Source organism: Balaenoptera musculus, chromosome 6 (genome assembly GCF_009873245.2).
Source record: "Balaenoptera musculus isolate JJ_BM4_2016_0621 chromosome 6, mBalMus1.pri.v3, whole genome shotgun sequence".
NCBI classification, from domain to species: Eukaryota; Metazoa; Chordata; class Mammalia; order Artiodactyla; family Balaenopteridae; genus Balaenoptera; species Balaenoptera musculus.
In genome coordinates this window covers 110108295-110128276 of record NC_045790.1, presented here as the reverse complement: position 1 = coordinate 110128276, position 19982 = coordinate 110108295, and the positions used below count along the sequence as shown (strand labels likewise).

General features: G+C 38.6%; 1 protein-coding gene across 11 annotated transcripts in view; it reads left to right on the top strand.

Annotated features, from left to right (window-relative positions):
• The window catches only part of FNBP1 (formin binding protein 1), a 143521-nt gene that overhangs the window by 96576 nt on the left and 26963 nt on the right, over positions 1–19982 (top strand). For 4 of the 11 annotated variants that reach the window (XM_036854770.1, XM_036854769.1, XM_036854774.1 and 1 more), the window contains exons 7-10: positions 12213–12341; positions 13647–13793; positions 15784–15981; positions 16924–17106. In XM_036854770.1, the coding sequence (XP_036710665.1) occupies positions 12213–12341; positions 13647–13793; positions 15784–15981; positions 16924–17106 (657 nt within the window). The remainder of the gene's footprint in view (positions 1–12212; positions 12342–13646; positions 13794–15783; positions 15982–16923; positions 17107–19982) is intronic. The other 7 variants (XM_036854780.1, XM_036854777.1, XM_036854779.1 and 4 more) reach the window with 2 other exon arrangements.

Genomic DNA, 19982 nt, shown 5'->3' with positions numbered 1-19982 from the left:
TTTTTAAATTAATTCATTAATTCTTTTTATTTTTGGCTGTGGTGGGTCTTCGTTGCTGCACGCGGGCTTTCTCTAGTTGCGGCGAGCAGGGGCTACTCTTCGTTGCGGTGCGGTGGCTTCTCTTGTTGCAGAGCACGGGCTCTAGGTGCACGGGCTAGAATCGCGTGCCCCCTGCAGTGGAAGCCCAGAGTCTTAACCACTGGACCGCCGGGGAAGTCCCCGATTAAGTATATTTTAAACATCCTAGAGATTCTATTAGAGTATTTATTGAACAAATAGTTCAGAGCATCAGTAAGATTATAATGAATACCTTTCTTGAGGGCCTTGCTTAGCAGATAACGAAGAGATAGAGAGACAAGGAAAACTCGAGTCAGTTGCAGAATCAGATAATGTGTATAACATGCCAAGCTGCGGGGTGAAGATATTCAGAGCAGCAGTAGATAAAAAATGATTAATGAGGTATATCATATGTGAAATCACCTGGTCTTATGACCAGCAAATACTAGGAGCTTAAAAGTTGCTCATAGATTCTGCATCTGAAAAAGCTCCATGTGGATTACAGGTTGTTGGGATAGGGCTGAAGGAAGAATCAGGACTTGAGTATGATGGATGGGTAGAAATTGAATGGATAGAGCAGAGAGGGAGCATCTGAGATGGAGAGAACTTCATCTCAGGCATTGCGGGAAGCATGCTGCTGATGTTGACAGACAGGGAGTTGAGTAGGATCTTCCAGAGAGGTGACATGAGAACAGACTGTGAAGGATATTAAGAGTGAAATGGGAGAATGAATGTGATCTGCATGAAATGGTACTGGACCTACTTCTCAAAAAACTTACACTGGGAACGTGTTTTATTTTTTTCGAAGAGGGTTTCAGTCCTTGCCATAATTCTTTTATCCCTTTATAGATAAAAAAGGTAAGGCTATACAGTGTTAAATTTCCATTAACCTGGGACTTCCCTGGTGGTCCAGTGGTAAAGAATCCACTTTCCGCTGCAGGGGATGCGGGTTCTATCCCTGGTCCGGGAACTAAGATCCCACATGCCGCGGGGCAACTAAGCCCGCACACCACAACTACTGAGCTCGCGCACCTCAACTAGAGAGCCTGCGTGCCACAAACTACGGAGCCCACGCGCTCTGGAGCCTGTGTGCCACAACTAGAGAAGAGAAAACCCGCACACCACAACTAGAGAAAAGCCTGCACTTCACAACTAGAGAGAAGCCTGCATGCCACAACAAAGAGCCTGCACACCTGAGAGAAGATCCCGCGTGCCACAACTAAGACTTGACACAGCCATAAAAATAAAATTTAAAAAATTTTAAAAAATTACCAGTAACCTAAAATGGCCATGCTGGATGTGGGAGAGCTAAGACTGAAGCACATTTCAATGAATTCTTTGTGAACTCAGTGTCCTTACCAGTGTACCGTATGATTTCACTCCTGGTTTATATTAAACGAGCTCTTTATTGTTAGCCACTGCTCTTGCCTACAGAACTAGGCTGGTGATAATGGGCTGGGATAAGGTGATAAATAGCAATTGACGTGAAGCCTCAGTATATACTAGGGGCCCAATAAGGAGAGGTGGGTCCAGGGACCATCTAAAGGAGGCAGCCATGTCTTCACCATCTATCCACACAACCAGAGACATGTACTAAGGCAGGCCAAGTGTTGTTACTGCTTGCATATTCCTCCTTTCTGGGTTAAATTCCCTCCTTTCTGAATGATAGGTTGTTTTTATTTTTTTCCATAAGGGTTTGTGAGTAGTAAGTTCTTTATTTGTCTGAAATGTTTTTATTTTGTCCTCACTCTAATGTGATGGTTTAGTTAGGTATAGAATTCTAAGCTGACAATGATTTTCTCTAAACATTTTGAAAACCTCATTCCATTGTCTTTTGTCATTCATTGTTCCTTTTGGGAAGTTGGCTAACTACTTAATAACTATGTTCCTTTTGTGGATATTTGACTGTCCTCCCTAGCTCTTAAGACCTCATCATTGCCTCTGGTGTTCCGTGGCATCACTGTGATATTTCAAAGTACAGACTTTTTGTTTCTTATTTACTCTGCTTAGGGTTCATTGGGGATTTGTTCCTTTCATACATGTAGGAAAAATCTCAGGTGTTAACTCTGCAAATATGCCTTTCTTTCATTCTCTTGAATTGTTGGTTCTGGGGCTCAGATATGTATGAAACTTCTCATTCTATTCCCCATGCTTCTTAACTTCTTTTTCCTTCATTTCATTTCTTTATCTCTATATATCACACTTTGTGTAACTTTCTCAGCTACTTCATGAGTTCTCTTCAATTATTCTATTATTTAACTGATCTATTAAGTTTTTAAATTTCAATGAGTGCATTTTTTATTTCTGGAAGTTCCATTTGGTTCTTTCTCAGATATACTTCATCTTTATAATGTCTTTCATTTTCTTGTGATTTCTATTGCTTCTTTTATTTCTTTAATCCTTTTAAATGTTCTTGTTTTATATGTTCTTTAAATTTTTCTTTTAGCTCAGGTTTTTATAAAATTAATTAATTAATTAATTTATTTGTTTATGGCTGCGTTGGGTCTTCGTTGTTGCACATGGGCTTTCTCTAGTTGTGGCGAGGGGGGCTACTCCTCATTGCGGTGCACGTGCTTCTCATTGCAGTGGTTTCTCTTGTTGCAGAGCATGGGCTCTAGGCACGCGGGCTTCAGTAGTTGTGGTGCACGGGCTTAGTTGCTCTGCGGCATGTGGGATCTTCCTGGACCAGGGCCCGAACCCATGTCCCCTGCATTGGCAGGCAGATTCTTAACCACTGCACTACCAGGGAAGTCCCTAGCTCAAGTTTTTATGGTGATAGTTTTTCTCTCTACTGTGTCAGCTCTCACAGTGGTTTATTTCCTTGTGCATTTATGATTGTTAATACTATTATTTTTTGTATGAGCATACCTTCAACAGGGATGGTTTTTTTCCTCTGGGAATCCCTTAAAAGCAGGATTGTGGGTGTATCCCCACTCCCATTAGGGTTTTATATTTATTTTGGCCAGACAACCTGGGGCCGATTTTTATGTTAATTTCTTGTGGTGGAGATTCTTGCAACACCTTTATGGTATACACAGGCTTAAGGTTTTGTTTCTCAGAGGACACTCTTACCCCACTTCATCCCATAGCCTGATACCTAATCAAACTTCTTTGTTGTCTTCTTTGACCACTAGAAGTTTTGCTAGGTGTTGCCCAGCTTAAAGAACGCAGAGAAAAGTAGTACTGTGGTCAAAATTCAGGAAGGGCCTGTAATCTTTTATCTTGACCTATTAATAATATATTACTGAAAATAACATCTGTAAGATTTTTAGTATTAAACATTCCTGATTAAACATCTATTGTGACTTGGGTACTAAGGATGGACAGCTGCTCACCAAACACCTCAGATTTCTCTTTTTTTTTTTTTTAAACTGAAGTATAGTTTTTTTAATAATGTTTCATGTGTACAGCAAAGTGATTCAGCCATAAATATATATATATATATATATATATATATATATATATATACCTTTTCAGATTCTTTTCCATTATAGGTTATTACAAGATATTGAATATAGTTCCCTGTGCTATCTAGTAGGTCCTTGTTGTTTATTTTATATATAGTAGTGTGTATCTGTTAATCCCAAATTCCTAATTTATCCCCCTCCCCTTTCCCCTTTTGTAACCATAAGTTTGTTTTGTGAGTCTACTTCTGTTTTGTAGATAAGTTCACGTCTCATTTTTTTTTAGATTCCACATATAAGTGACAGCATATGGTATTTGTCTTTCTCTGACTTACTTCATTTAATGTGATAATATCTAGGTCATCCATGTTGCTGCAAATGGCATTATTTCATTATTTTTAATGGCTGAGTAATATTCCATTTTGTGTGTGTGTGTGTGTGTGTGTGTGTGTGTGTGTGTGTACGTACATATATATACCTCAGATTTCATGGTATTTCATTTCTTTCTCTGGGGTATATAACATGATTAATTTTTTTTACTCTTCTAAGGAATATATATGTTTTGTAGAACTGCATTCCAGAGTGCTTTCAGTAGTTTTGCTCTTGACAATAATGCCACAGCCATAGAGAATGGTGATCATATAGGCATCAACTTTCCAGAATCCAGGCTGTTCTCTTCAGCTGTGCATATATGGAACCTTGTGAGTGTCATATTTTGGGGTGATGTTACTTATTAAGGGGAGAAAGGGAAGAGAAAGAAATCATCAATCTCAACCTACTATAACTGAAAACTCAAGACCCTTACCAATAATAATGTGTTAGAAGCCAGGGAGGAGGAGGGGGCAAGTCTTGGAGACCATGATTTATATTTTACCAAGATCTCTGAGCTCATACCAAGTTTGTTTTCACCAGCTTAACTTGGAGGTATGCCAGCATCAAGAGCAACCATATCAGCAGTGGCTTCTGTTTCAGCAGAAATTGTCACTCACCTTCTAATTCTACTTTTTAAATAAGGCAACTGGGGTATAGGGAAACAGAAGGCCTTTTCTAAACTATTTAGCAAGTGAATGGCCCCTGAGGGATTGAGATGCTGGTCTCATTTTGCTATCTTTCCATATTCTCTCCTATTTCAGCACCAAAGTAACCTACAATGCTGGGACTAGAAGTTGTAAGCCTGTTTAAAAAAAAAAAAGAAATCAGGAAATTGCTGGAATATTTCAAGCATATTTCTTTGGTTAACTTATTTTGAAGTTTTTCTGTGTTCTGTATTTTAGCTGCCCTTACAATTTATCAAAGACAGACTCATTGTTTTGGCAAGTCCCCGGCCTGGAAGTCTCCAACAAAAACACACGGTGCTCTGTCTGAATAGGAATTTTTAGATGCATTTTAGTCTTGAACTTGAAAATGTATTCTAGATGCAACAGTTTGCTGGGAAATTGAAACAATGCCATTTATCATACAACAACATTACTCCAGACAGAGAACTTTTCCGTCTCTTCCTTTGTTAATATCCCTCCTACTATATCTTTCAGAGCAGTGTGTGTGTGTGTGTGTGTGTGTGTGTGTGTGTGTGTGTGTGTACCTCAAAGGCAAGCCATACCTCTTCAATCTTTCACTGTTTCTGGAATTCTGCATTAGAATTTGCCTCTTTCGCTAAGCTTTTTGGCAAAATAAACTAACTTCATCACTCTTTTCAGAAGTGATCATTATTAATGTTTTATTTTTATAATAATGAGATTATACTGTAAATACTGTTTTAGAAACTTGAAAAAAATTAAATTATATATAGCTTTCACTTTCCCTTATTAAATACTCTTTCACATTATTTTTCTTCCAGGCTACACAATAGTCCATCAAGGGTATGACATATAATTAACCAATCACATTACTGCACATGGTCTCAAATTTTTAACTATTATAAACAATACTGTGTGGATATCTTTTGTGAACACTGAAAATTATTTCATTAGGATAAATTCCCAGAAGTAGAATTGCTGGGTCAAAGACTAGGGTGAAATCAGTTTTACTCCTAATCATTGACAAATCATAGAGAAATTCAGTTTACCAGTTAGAAGTTTCAGGGAGTCTCAATAGATTGCTGTTTTTCTGGTCTCAAAAATACCTAGAGGAGCACTTCCCTGGTGGCGCAGTGGTTAAGAATCCGCCTGCCAATGCAGGGACACGGGTTTGATCCCTGGTCCGGGAAGATCCCACATGCCGCGGAGCAACTAAACCCGTGCACCACAACTACTGAGCCTGCGCACCTAGAGCCCGTGTTCCGCAGCAAGAGAAGCCACCACAATGAGAAGCCTGTGCACAGCAACAAAGAGTAGCCCCCACTCACTGCAACTGGAGAAAGCCGGCACGCAGCAATGAAGACCCAACGCAGCCAAAAATAAATAAATAAATAAATTACTTAAAAAAAAAAAAAAAAGTACATCCTTTATTTTAAAAAAAAAAACAACCTAGAGGGACTTTCCTGGTGGTCAGTGGTTAAGATTTCATGCTTCCACTGCAGGGGGTGTGGGTTTGATCCCTGGTTGGGGAACTAAGATCCCACATGCTGTGCGGTGCTGCATGGGGCGGGGGGGACGACACACCTAGAGAATAGGTCACAATATCCAGTGGCCCCTACCTCTCTTGTATGCTGTGAAAATGTGTGCATTTCTTCTCTTTAACCTGGCCATGTCCAAAAGAAAAGGTGCTCCAATCATTGGAGCTACTGGTGACTCTGAGACTCACCATCTTTGCCAGCTGTTGCTTGGGGATCATTGTAATGTGGTGGTGTCATTTAATGATGTCCTTGCAGCTGTGTTCTTGGAACTTTCCGGTGAATTTCCCAAGGCTGCTCTACCTCCTCTCAGTGTTATCTCAAATCCCGCTCCACCAGGGAAGGACACTAGGTTGTCACTATTACCAATGTTTACCAGAGGGTGGAATGTGCAGGGAATTTTAGTTTCTAAACCTTATAATTCTGTAAATTTGAATTATTTACAGCAAGCATATTTTTGAAATTGGGTGAAAAAAGAACTAAAGATGGAGAGAGGCCAGATAACCCAGGTTATTAAATTCGTAGGTTTGATTTTATTCACAATATTAAGTCAGAGGCTCAGGTAGTTGCAGAGGGGTGAATCGAGAGCCAGGTGCCCTGCTGGATTCTTGCTGTGTCTCCAGCCCAGGCTCTGTGCCCTTTTGGCTGGATTTCGGGGCTGGTGGTCAGGCCATCTGCCCCCTAAGTGGAGCTGTTGCAGGTCACTGGCTATTGGATAATAAATATGGACAGCCTAGCTGTGGTTCAGAATAGTAAATTCAGAATAAAATCTCAATTTAGCCCTCCTTTCCCCTCTGGCCTAAAATACAATTGATCTCTTCTTATGATAATGATGAAATAAAATATTGAAAGTCAAGCTGCTCCAGAGAACATTTACTGCTGTTGGAACTACCAGTGATGAAACATTTTTCATTGTGCTCCCCCAATTTTTGGTAATCAAGTGGGGCCTTTCTAAGTTGTTATATTTACATACTTCTAACCAAGGAAAAATATGACTTTCCAAAAGCTAGGAATGCTGCTGCAATAAATAGTTTATCATTTAAGGAACAACAGTGTCTACAGTCCTGAGAAATCTGAGGTCATGTTCAAAAATTAATACATCTCATAATGTATTTAACAATAAATATATAAATAGAACCAGTCCATATTTGCTCATTTTGTTAAAAGGTCAAAAGCTATAAGCAGCCCTGATAAAAGATGTGAGGGTATAACCTGGTAAGTATAACTGCGTTCCCTGTGTGAAAGTAAACACATTCCTTAGTATAGCTCATTTTCTCTGTTTATGACAATTGAGACTCCGCCAGCAGTGTTCCTTTCTTCTTAATATTTGAAATATTAAGGAAAATGTAATAGCGAATTGAACAGGAAATAGCTACACATTTTGGCCATGCTAATCATCTAAATTTAACTAACTGAATGGATTTTAGTATTTTTGTCTTTAAACCTGTGAGGATTTAGAAGCATTGGGCTGCAGCTCAGTTTCTAAAATATTGTTTTCTTTATTTAGAAACTGTAACTCTGACCTTTTAGGCAGCACAGCTTTATTTCCATAGGATGTTGAGTTAGACGGTGTTAAGAATTACTAAGCAGTGAAGTAGCGCTTAAGCAATACATACTTAGGCCTATTTGGATTTATTTGGGGAGATTCCCAAGGATTTGTCAAAGAAATTCTGAAATTTAAATTCAGTCTTTCTGATTGACAGTGAAACTGGTGTAGTTCTTATTTAAAGATGTCTGTGAATTACAGCCTCAGGCAGTTGTGGTCATTCTGGACTTTTTTAGAATGTTATCTCTAAATTCTGTAACTCTGAGTCATTAAAAAAAAAAAAAAATCCTCTGACCTTCTCTCTGCCCTACAGTAATATTGCTATAAGATGCAGTATCTTTTTTTCTTAGAATGAGAACATGAATGAAAAGAAATAGCTAATGGTCTGGCTGAGAATAGAAATACTGTACCTCTTTAAGATAATAGTTGCTATTTTCAGATGGACTTAAAAAGGGAGGAGAAGTTGTGATGCTTCTAATCTTCATGTAGCCTTAGACATTAGGAGATACACTCTCGAAAATATCTAGTTACTTAGCGGTTACTCCAAATAAGTTTTTGAAAATACTTTTAAAGATATTTTTAAAAACATATTTGTAGTAATGAGTAACTGACTCAGCACTAGTTTTAGAGGGAGACTCTTGAAGTTCCATCGCAAAATAAACCTAGCAGCTTACGAAACAAAAATAGATTGCCATAGTAAATCTTGGTCAGAACAATGGCACATTCCTGGGCCTGGGATTCAACAGTGAGTATTAATTCAAAGCAGCTGGATGCTGCGATTGAGAGTAAGACAGTCCTGTCTTCCTGCTGTGGCCTTGCAGAATCTGATGTGTGACAATATTTTGCTGCTTTTAAATGTTGCTTTATCCTTTTAGTGAGTCACAGAGAATCTGCAGAGGTACAGAGGCTTTTGCAACCTCAGGTCCAAACTTTTCCTTTCAGGAAAACTCCCAGAGAGATCATGCTTCTTTAACAAAAGGTAGACCCATTCCCTCTGGAGTCTGTTTGTTTTCTTCTACTCAGCTCACTTTCCAGGCTGGATTTTATCCATGTTCTTCCTTATCTCAGTTTCTTCCATAGTTTACATCTACTGGTCACCTAGTTACATTTCAGGAATGCATTGTGCAGGGCACTGTGAAACTATTATGAATTAATATGCTTATAAAAGCAATTATATAGCCAAAGCAAAAACGTGATTAGAGATTCTGGGGAGTTCGGAGGTTAGAGGATGACAACCACTTCCAATCAGATGGTGCTGGGGTACCTCTGGCAGGCTCACCTCCAGTTCTCATGAGTAAAATATTCCATGGTCGTTATGATGGCTTGATTGTCAGGAAGCATTAATCTGCTTATGTGGGGTGTGTGTGTGTGTGTGTGTGTGTGTGTGTGTATACACACATAAGTGCATTTAATGATGACATTCTGATCTCTGTTTCAGAACTAAGCTATTTTAAGTTTTCACCAAATTAGAATCATTTCTCCAAAATAAATAAGGAGACTGTCCATCTTACTACTCTCCTTACAAAAGAGATGACGCAACCTCCCTCCCCTGGGATTTTTCTGAGACTTTTTTTCTGAGGAAGTTTTGTAAATGAAAGAGAGAATTTTTTAGAAATGGGAGGTCTACCTGGGAATTTCCTTGTTTGTTTGTTTTTTCCCCCATAATCATAATAGAGTGAGAAATGATAAAATTCTAGGCAATTGAAAGAGTTAAAAGGGTTTTTGAGTTGGTTGCATCAGGGGAACAGATGGAGTGCACGTAGGTGGGGAGGCTACTATTTAAATGGAGGAGGGTTACTGTGTATTGGAAAGGCATGGATTTTGCAGGGTAGCTGGGGACTCAACATGCTGGGAACTAGCTTAATGTATTTGCTAGTGAACACAGTAAAGCAGAAGCCAAAGCGTATGGTCAGGAAGGGAGTTAACAGTCCGCTGACAAAGAGGAAGAATGTGGCAGCTGAACTAACTGAGGGGAGGTGAGAAGTTGGTAAATTGGTTTTGAGGTACCTAAAGGTCTTAAGAAACTAAGAAACCTCAGGTAGTAAGGAAATCAGTTTGGAAATATTAATATTGTTCCCTGCATTTGGGAAGTGTTTACATATGAACAGGGAAGAAAATAAAGGAAGCACCTCTGAATGACCACCTTGGGCTTTCACGGATACACAGATGAGCAAAGCATATCAAGGAAGTGAAATCAGGTTAAGCCTTCAAGTCACAGAGGCAGGAAACCAATGAAGGACATGGAGGTGCGAAGAAACCGATCTGGTACCAGTGATCACACAGAGAGTGGGACAAACGACTCCAGCCTTTCTTCTTCGTGTTGGCATTTGAACGGTTCTTTGTTTTTTCTTTTTCTTTTTTTAAGCAGTTAGGTTCAGTAAAACAAGACAAAACAACAAACAAAAGTTGCCTTGGGTATGTTGGAACAAGGCCCTTTTCCTGTTGTGTTGTTGGTTCAGTGTGGTAAGTTTGCCCCGTATACAGGCCAAGCCATCTCTTCATCTGGCAGGGGGTAGTTTTTTCCCTGCACGGACCTCAGATTGTCTTAGAGATTCATGAGATTGTATTTATCAAGGCACCTCCAAGGTGCTAGAGGAATCTGAGGAGCTCTTACCAGCATAACAATCTCTGCTATTTGTGGAGGACTTGTGACTTTACAGACATTCTTGTTTGAACTTTCAAATCGATTCTGCAGCTTGTCACTAAGAGCCCCTTTCTTGCCTGTGTGTAATTAGCCAAAAAATGGATGAGAAGAGAGAAACAAATTTAAGAATTCTATTATTATTTAGGAGAAAAGCAATGCAGTAAAACACAAAATAGCACGCACGCACACACACACACATAAAAAGCACAAAGAGAGCACCATACTTACTGCTTCTTTGAAGTATATTCTGAAAATAAACATAGTGGAGCGTTTTAGAAAGGTCGCTTTAGATCAGTGGTTCATATACCTTTTTTTTTTAATTAATTTATTTATTTATTTTTAGCTGTGTTGGGTCTTCACTGCTGTGCACAGGCTTTCCCTAGTTACGGCGAGCGGGGCCTACTCTTCGTTGCGGTGCGCGGGCTTCTCATTGCGGCGGCTTCTCTTGTGGAGCACGGGCTCTAGGCGCGCGGGCTTCAGTAGTTGTGGCACACGGGCTTCAGTAGTTGTGGCACACAGGCTTAGTTGCTCCGCGGTATGTGGGATCTTTCTGGACCAGGGATCACAGTCGTGTCCCCTCCATTGGCAGGCGGATTCTCAACCACTGCACCACCAAGGAAGCCCCGATATGCCTTTTAAATTCATGAACTCCGTTGAGAATCGGATTAAAAAATTTATGGATCGCCCGTCCCCTCCTCAGGAAATAAAAAATATGATCAGTGGTTCCCACAAGGGAACCTAAATCTAGGTAACATCAATGTGCGAATTGGGCCAAGTGCAGACAATAAAGAATGTTGGCGCATGTGTCAAACTAGCAAGTAATGCCAAGTTAAGACGATAGAGAATGGTGGGGTTTGTGAAAAATTAGGGTGCACATCCTTGCCTAAAGTAAATTCAAATTCTAAATAATTTCTTTTTCTTTTTTCTTTTTAATTGAAGTGCAGTTGATTTATAATATTATGTTAGTTTCGGGTGTACAGCATAGTGATTCAGTATTTTTGCAGAGTATACTCCACTCTAGGTTATTACAAGATAATGGCCATAATTCCCTGTGCTATACAGTATATCCTTGTTGCTTATCTATTATAAATATAGTAGCTTGTATCGTTAATCCCATACCCCTAATTTGTCCCTTTCCCCTTTGGTAACCACAAGTTTGTTTTCTATCTGTGAGTCTGATATTCATTTGTACTATTTTTTTAGATTCCACATGTAAGTGATCTCATACAGTATTTATCTTTCTCTGTCTGACTTATTTCACTAAGCATAATATTCCCTAGGGCCATCCATGTTGCTGCAAATGTTAGTGTTTCATTCTTTTTTATATCTGAGTAATATTCCATTGTGTGTGTGTATATATGTGTGTGTGTGTATGTGTGTGTGTGTGTGTGTGTATCACATCTTCCTAATCCAGTCATCTGTTGATAGACACTTGGGTTGCTTCCATGTCTTGGCTATTGTAAATAGTGCTGCTATGAATATTGGGGTGCATGTATCTTTTCGAATTAATGTTTTCATTTTTTTTCCTGGATATATACCCAAGAGTGGAATTGCTGGATCATATGGTAGTTTTATTTTTAGTTTTTTGAGGAACCTCTATATTGTTTTCCATAGGGGCTGCACCAGTTTCCACCAATAGTGTACAAGGGTTCACTTTTCTCTACATCCTCACCAACATTTGTTATTTGTAGACTTTTTCCTGATAGCCATTTTGACAGGTGCAAGGTGATATTTCACTGTTGTTTTGACTTGCATTTCTATAATAATTAGTGATGTCGAGCATCTTTTCATGTGCCTGTTGGCCATCTATGTGTCTTCTTTGGAGAAATGTCTTTTCATGTCTTCTACCCATTTTTGGATTGGATTGTTTAAACAATTTTTTTAAAAAACAGCACCTGCTAAATACAACAAATGGAAGGTAAATTTGATCCTCCAGTTCCTCCAGTTTGCAATCCTAGGCTTTTATTTATTATGTGTAAACATGGGGGTATTCTCATTTTTTGCCCTAAGGCACGACAACAAGCTCAAATGCGTCACCAAATGGCAGAGGACAGCAAAGCAGATTACTCATCAATTCTTCAGAAATTCAACCACGAGCAGCATGAATATTACCATACTCACATTCCCAATATCTTTCAGGTAAGGAGTTCAGATCTCTCAGATTTGCTTTGCCTAGAAAAACGTTGCCTTGGAATCATGATTTCTGGGCTTATATTCTAAGTATTTATATAATTCTAAGTTTCCTCTAATTCAAATCATTTTTTAAAACATTCAGATCAAGCACTGACTGACATTAAGATGAAATCTAACATGAATCTCAGGATTAATCAATAGCCTTTGCAAACTTCCTTGGTTTGCCCCTGCAGCCATTCTTGGTCAGTCTTAGAACTGTGATTCTCAGATTAACACTCTTTTTGGTAAAAGGACCGTTCTGGTTACAAAACTTCCAACTTACCTTTAGGAATCTAAGCGGCATTGAGACAGTTGTAGGATTTGAACAGATGACAGTTCTTTCCTTTGGATTGTTTTTCTTTTGGCTACTTTAGGTTGTCAAAAATAGTATGAGAAAAGATACATACATTCCCACTCTGGGAATTTTTTACAACTTAAAGTCCAACTGTAGAAAAAATAATAAATATTTCTGTCATAGTGTCTACACAGCAAACAAGAACCTCCAGCTTGTAGAAGCCAGGTATACTAGTTAATGTAAGCCTGTGTTGGGTCAAGGCAGTTAACCAAATACCATACTTTTGGTAAAGGATAAAGCAGTGCCTCAAAGGTGGAGGAGATGTTTAAAATCTAATACCAAATGGTGTTAATAGTAAAACTACTTGAGTTTCGGGTTCTTAATGAAATTGGAATGGAATTGTGTAAAGTGTACATTTAGGCAGCCCAGCAATTCATAAAATAGGTGTCCAGCTGGCTAAGGTAGAGGCACAAGAAATTTACGGTTGCTGTAACTCTAACCTTTTTATAGGCCTATTTCCCGCCTAGAGAATTTTTTAGAGGTAACAGTGCTGTCAAGAAACAACTTCCTTAAGTAACAGTGGACCAAACTGGGGCTTCCTTGGTGGCATAGTAGTTAAGAATCTGCCTGCCAATGCAGGGGACACGGGTTCGAGCCCTGGTCTGGGAAGATCCCACATGTTGCAGAGCAACTAAGCCCGAGTGCCACAACTACTGATCCTGTACTCTAGAGCCCACGAGCCACAACTACGGAAGCCCGTGTGCCTAGAGCCTGTGCTTCGCAACAAGAGAAGCCACTGCAATGAGAAGCCCACGGACTACAACAAAGAGTAGCCCCCGCTCGCCGCAACTAGAGAAAGCCCGTGCACAGCAATGAAGACCCAAAGCAACCAAAATTAAATTAATTAATTAATTGATTTTTTTAAAACCCAGAAAACAGTGGACCAAATTAATTTTATGCAAATTCTAATGTTTCAGAAAATACAAGAGATGGAGGAGAGGAGGATAGTGAGAATTGGAGAATCAGTGAAGACGTATGCAGAGCTGGATCGGCAGGTGATTCCAATCATCGGGAAGTGCTTGGATGGAATAGTAAAGGCAGCCGAGTCAATTGATCCGAAAAATGTAAGTACTGTAGCTCGGACTTAATTTATAACTAAGAGTTTGTGGTCCCATTATTTCCCTGCCCCTTTGCACAGTGACCATATTTAATCACCTGAAAGTAGTTGCTTTCAGTGGTCACAAATACTTTTCAACAGTAACAGCACCATTTTAGAGTTTTTTAGTTCAGCCCTCTGTGTTTTGGATTAGTATAGTCACTGGCACACTTAGGATTGTAGAGCTGAATCTGCTAGTATAGGTTTAGGTTCATATAACAATGGCAGTGTTGTCTTAAGGTGGTTTATTTTTCCTCCCATGTAAAGATGTCTAGAGGCAAGAGGGTCCAACCATGGTATGGGCAGATGGTCCACAAGTTCTCAGGGACCCAGGCTTCTCCTAGTTCACAGCTTTTGATGATATGACTTTCAAACTCAATATGGCTTCTGTAGCTCCAACCATCACATCCAAATTCCAGAAAACGTTATATAGAGAAGGGCCCATGCCATCTCTTTAAAGAGGCTTCCTAAAATTGCTCCCTGTACTTTTGCCTACATCTCAAGAGATCTCAGAGGTCAAAACTTAGGGGCCACCTCCTGCTGTACAAAAGACTGGGGAGTGAAGCCTTTTTGCTGGGTGGCCATGTGCCTGACTTAAAATCAGGGTTCTTGTTACTAAGAAGGAAGGGTGATTGGCTATTGCAAGACAGTTCATCCCTTTGGCACACCTACAAAATCAGTGTCAACTGAAATAGCTATGGCAAATTAAAATGTGGGCTCACTGTAGGAAGTTGAGATTTTTCCAAATTGTCTTCTCTAGTAGTTTTTTTTTTTAAAGATTTATTTATTTATTTTATATATTTTTTTGGCTGCAATGGGTCTTTGTTGCTGCATGTGGGCTTTCTCTAGTTGTGGCGAGCGGGGGCTACTCTTCGTTGCAGTGCACGGGCTTCTCATTACGGCAGCTTCTCTTGTTGCGGAGCACGGGCTCTAGGCGAGTGGGCTTCAGCAGTTGTGGCACTTGGGCTCAGTAGTTGTGGCTCACGGGCTCTAGGCACGTGGGCTCAGTAGTTGTGGCTCGCAGGCTCTAGAGCACAGGCTCAGTAGTTGTGGTGCATGGGCTTAGTTGTTCCATGGCATGTGGGATCTTCCTGGACCAAGGCTCGAACCCATGTCCCCTGCATTGGCAGGTGGATTCTTAACCACTGCGCCACCAGGGAAGTCCCATCTAGTAGATTTTTTAAATCAGATGATCATTGAGTTAGAAAGTTATTACAAATCACATGTGCTTTTGTAACAGTTTAACTATACATCTATCTATCTATCTTTGACACGATGGTTGTCATTTCCTTACGTGTTGGTCTTCACCACCTGACCCCAAGAAGATTCTGAACTCAAAGTTCCTAGCAGGGTGCACACCACAGAGTAGGCAATCAGTTCACTGATTTATTCAGCAAACATTTATTGCACCATTATCACTGGACATCATCTAGGTACTAGGGACACAGTGGAGGAAAAACAGAAAGGAGCTTACATTCTAGTAGAGGAGAGACTGTGAACAAATATATACATAAAGAAAAATTATTCAATAAAGTCATATCTTTGAACCACAATTAACCGAAGAAATCAGAGAGATTATCTACTCTTTGTTTTGACTTTGTGTATGCCAAATTGCTTTAAGACCTTCTGATGAGAACCAGTTTTTGTACTACTGTATTTTTCAAGGGAATTGCGTAATAAATGGCCCAATTTTTCTGCTTTTAGCAAAGTCATTCTTAATTAATATTCGTTTCTGTAAATGTAGAAAAATGGTCAGTTATTAAAAGTATCTTCAAATCTCAGCTAGACATGTAGCTTTACAAATTATTCTTTCTAATGATAAAAATATTACTAGAAAATCTATTATTAATCAATATAACTTATTTAGAATATCATCTGTATGAGGTCATCATAGTTCATTGTGTAAAAGGTATTTGCATGCATTTGAACGTATTTGTGTGTGATGGGTGTAATTTCAGGATTCACAGCTGGCCATAGAAGCTTATAAGTCTGGTTTTGAGCCGCCTGGAGACATTGAATTTGAGGATTACACTCAGCCGATGAAGCGCACTGTGTCAGATAACAGCCTTTCAAATTCCAGAGGAGAAGGCAAATCAGAGCTCAAATTTGGTGGCAAATCCAAAGGAAAGTTATGGCCGTTCATCAAAAAAAATAAGGTACTGATGGCTGGACCCAGTGTGAAATGAGTGTTATAAAGTGTGGAGGTGTTCACTTTATCTTTTAGTCTTAAAGGAACGAAGATTTTAAGCTTGTTTCAGAATGCAAAAAAAAAAAGCTAGTGTGCTATTTTATTTTAAGACAGTATCTCTCTTTGGTGATGGTACCTTGGCTATGGCCATTTGTCTTATTTCAGACACATTATCACCTGCACTGTGTCACCCACACTAACAGATTACTGACCTCTGGCTGTTTTGCATCATGCCTTTCACTCCTAAGTCTCCTAGATTGCTGGTTACCTGGGCTGGGAGTAGGAAAATTGTACAACATTTCTATAACTATGTATCAGCATATCTAATTGAAATTGTTTCCATGGGTTAATAACTTGGTTTCCAACTCATGTTAACATATGTATCCATGAACATTTTTCATTTTCTTTTTATAGTGTGATACGTAAGTGCATGACAGCATTAACCTGGGCATAAAGTATGATCAAGGCGACATGACTGCTTTAACCTTAGAATAATTTAATATTTCAAGACTGTCTTTGCTGTTTTCACAACCTTAGCATTTAAGGACTTTCATTTTCTCCCATCAAGCTGTGTTAGTTTAGGTGGTTTAGAAATATTTACCCTTCTGGCTTACACTGGTTTAGAGTAACTAATTAGAACGGTAGTTTGCATGTGAAAGTCTGCATGAGCTTCTTGTCAGATATTTTTTGCTATTCTTCTGTTGCTTTACTTACTAAAGCTCCCACTTTCATCATATTCTCATTTAACATATCCTTACATATTTTCTTTTGGACCATGGCCGAAATATTTAATTGTTTGTGTTTGACTTGCTTTGGGTTTCAAATATTATTTGATGCTTATTTTTGTTTTGTGTCTTATCTTCTTGTTTCTGATTTTTTACTCTGTCACTGCTCCGTCTCTTACACGTAGCTTATGTCCCTTTTAACATCCCCCCATCAGCCTCCCCCACCTCCCCCTGCCTCTGCCTCACCCTCTGCTGTTCCCAACGGCCCCCAGTCTCCCAAGCAGCAAAAGGAACCCCTCTCCCATCGCTTCAACGAGTTCATGACCTCCAAACCCAAAATCCACTGCTTCAGGAGTCTAAAGCGTGGGGTAAGTTCTGCTCTGGAATCCTGTCTCTCTTGTGCGCTTTGGTTGCATGTTTTGTTCTGCATAACTTATTTTGTTTGTGAATGACTCCATTGTGTTTTCCCATAACATAAAACAATAAGAACCTATGATTCATTATAGCCGGAAAGAAGAAGAGCCACAGAGAGAGGAAAGAAGGAAGGAAGCAGGATGGGTGGGGGAGGGGTGTGGAGCCAGCCACCCCAGAGTTCTTTTTGTCTGTAGTACATTTTGGATGGACCTTTCTCCGTTTCCCTTTTGAAACATCTAAGTCATTAATATTTTACCTTGATTTTACCAAAAAAGGAAACTTAGATTTCGTTTCTAAAGCTAGCAACATTTGAGGCGTTGGAAATCACTGTATAGTCAGAAAATATTTGCTTAATAATTACTGAAACAATATGTAATGAGGGTACTTTTCTCTGAGCTATGCCTCAGGGTTTGAGGCGAAATGGCATGGGTTACAGCGGTTTCTTTAGCTATTTTGGTGATCGTACAAGATGTTGATTAAATATCTGATAACAGACTGACTGCAAAAAGGCATAATGCAGTATTTATCTTAAAGGGGGAAATAATAGCGGCTCACATTTACTGAGTGCTTGTCATTTGCCAGACTCTGTTCTATGCGCTCATTTACTTTTTTCAACCACCCTATGAACCTAGGTACTAAGAGTTCTTTATTTTACTGATAAGAAAACTGGTGCATACAAAGATGAAGTTAGGAAGATATTGAGCCAGGATTTAAAGCCAGGGAGCCTGCTTATGATCTGAGATTCTATAAGTCCATACTCAGGGAGAATCTATTATCCTATGATTGACTCATAAGTGGATGTTATTTAGACTCAGGTTTGCCATCCTAATTAAGATCTCATGTGCTTAAGTCACAGGGTTTTATGGAATTGATCAGCAGTCCAAAGTAGATACCAGTTTGGTTTTTTAGAAAAAGGTTGGAACAAGGTCATTCCTAGCCTCCTGAATAAACCTAAATGGTCAGTCTAGTCTAAGCCGTCCGCAGATATTCTTTATAATGAATAATGAGTAAACAAACATTCAGTGCATTAACATATCCAGTAAGGTTTTCTTTTGTCCTGTCCTGTGGGAGTTGAAATATAGTTGTAGTGGGATGTGTTCTTGTACAAATACAACTTTTACTTTTCCCTTCCTCTGTGTAAAAAAGTTGTAAATATAGTAGATAGCTACATTGTTACCTTTTAAAATAAGGGACAAAAACCTCATTTCTTTATATGCAGAGTTCCTTTAGTAATGGAATCTCAACGTTTTATGCAAAGAATGCAGTTGGTGGAATTATCCTGTTTTAAGGTTACCCAGCATATCCAGGTTAAGAATTAGAATTTAATTTCCTAAAGATTTCAAGGGAGGCCTTGTTGGAAGGCAGAATATAGCTTCAAAAGTGGATGATGAATCGTGTTGAGTTCTATAATTAGATCTCCATTATGCTGGCTTTTAGAATTCTCCATCCATCTCTGCTCCTTGTTCATCGAAGAATTTTCAACATATGACTGTGTGTCGCTATACTAGACTATAGACTATAAAATTTTCCATTAACTGTAAATCAGTTACCCCATCTCTGCTGCTTCCAAAACCTTCACAGAGCACTCATTTATTATATTTATAAATATATCTCTGCATTGTCTTTTGCAATCTCATAATGAAGGATGTTGAATATTCATGATTGTTTACCATTTGTGTATGTATCTATTCCATTCTTCTCTCAACATCACAGTCTTTTGGTTGCACATGGTTTCTGAATCATGTTTCATGGTGTTCTCTAAATGTTTAGGAAGAGACCAAGAATGTCAGTAATCAATAAGTGTAAGAAAAGATGGCTAGGAAAAAATTAACACTTGAAAACAAAAACAGTGAAATGAGAAACAGGTTATTTTGATTAATTAAAGGAACCCTATCCCATTTAAAAAAAAAAAAACATAATTAGCAAAAATAAATTTTATTTCTTACACCTCAAATCTGTGCTCAGCAAACTTCTATTTTTTTAAAAAAATTTCCTAAACTTTGAGTGTGTTTTCAAGAATAAACACACACACACACACACACACACACTAGAAGCATCAGTAAATAAATAGAAACATATTTTTGCTTCCCTCATTTTTAGTTGATCTGTTTTTAGGATCAGATTTGATGTACTTTTCTTCAGGAAGTAGCAGTGCAGAAAAAAAAAAAAAGGAAAGGAAATACATCATACAAGTAAGATGAGGAAGTTTAAAAAAATCTGAAGTTTGGGGAAATAAATTTGATTTTAAAGCAATTTCAAAACGGAAGGTACGTGGTTTAATGGGATCCATGACTAAAATGATGCAGTCCTTGCTATTTCATTTATTCTACTTTTTAAGACTGTTGCGCCAAAGATAGGAAAAGGATTCTAGGAGAATAACAAACCTGTTATTTTAATATGTCTTTTTATTTATCATGTTTTTCAGCTTTCAGATCCAGATTTTAATCATTTGTTTCTATTATCAGAATGTATAAATCCTATGCAAACGTTTCTTCGCTAAGTAATTTCGTTTCTGAAGAGCTAAGTAGGATAAAAATATTTTTTGTTGTAAATCATTCACATTTGTAAGCAAATGTCTCATTGAACATCTTTAAAGATTGGCATGCCGCCATTATTAACCATTATTTCATCTTTACTGAAGTCAAAGAAGAATGAAGCTAGATTGTGTGTTCTCAATTTGCAGTCTACAAAGTGTAACTTTATTGTCTTAACATTTCTTTTTCTGGTATGAGCAAGGGGCTTCTAAATCTAAAATATGGACATACTTTCCCCACGTTTTAGAGTTAATTGTACAGAAAAATACCATCATCGTTGATCAAAAGATTTTGAA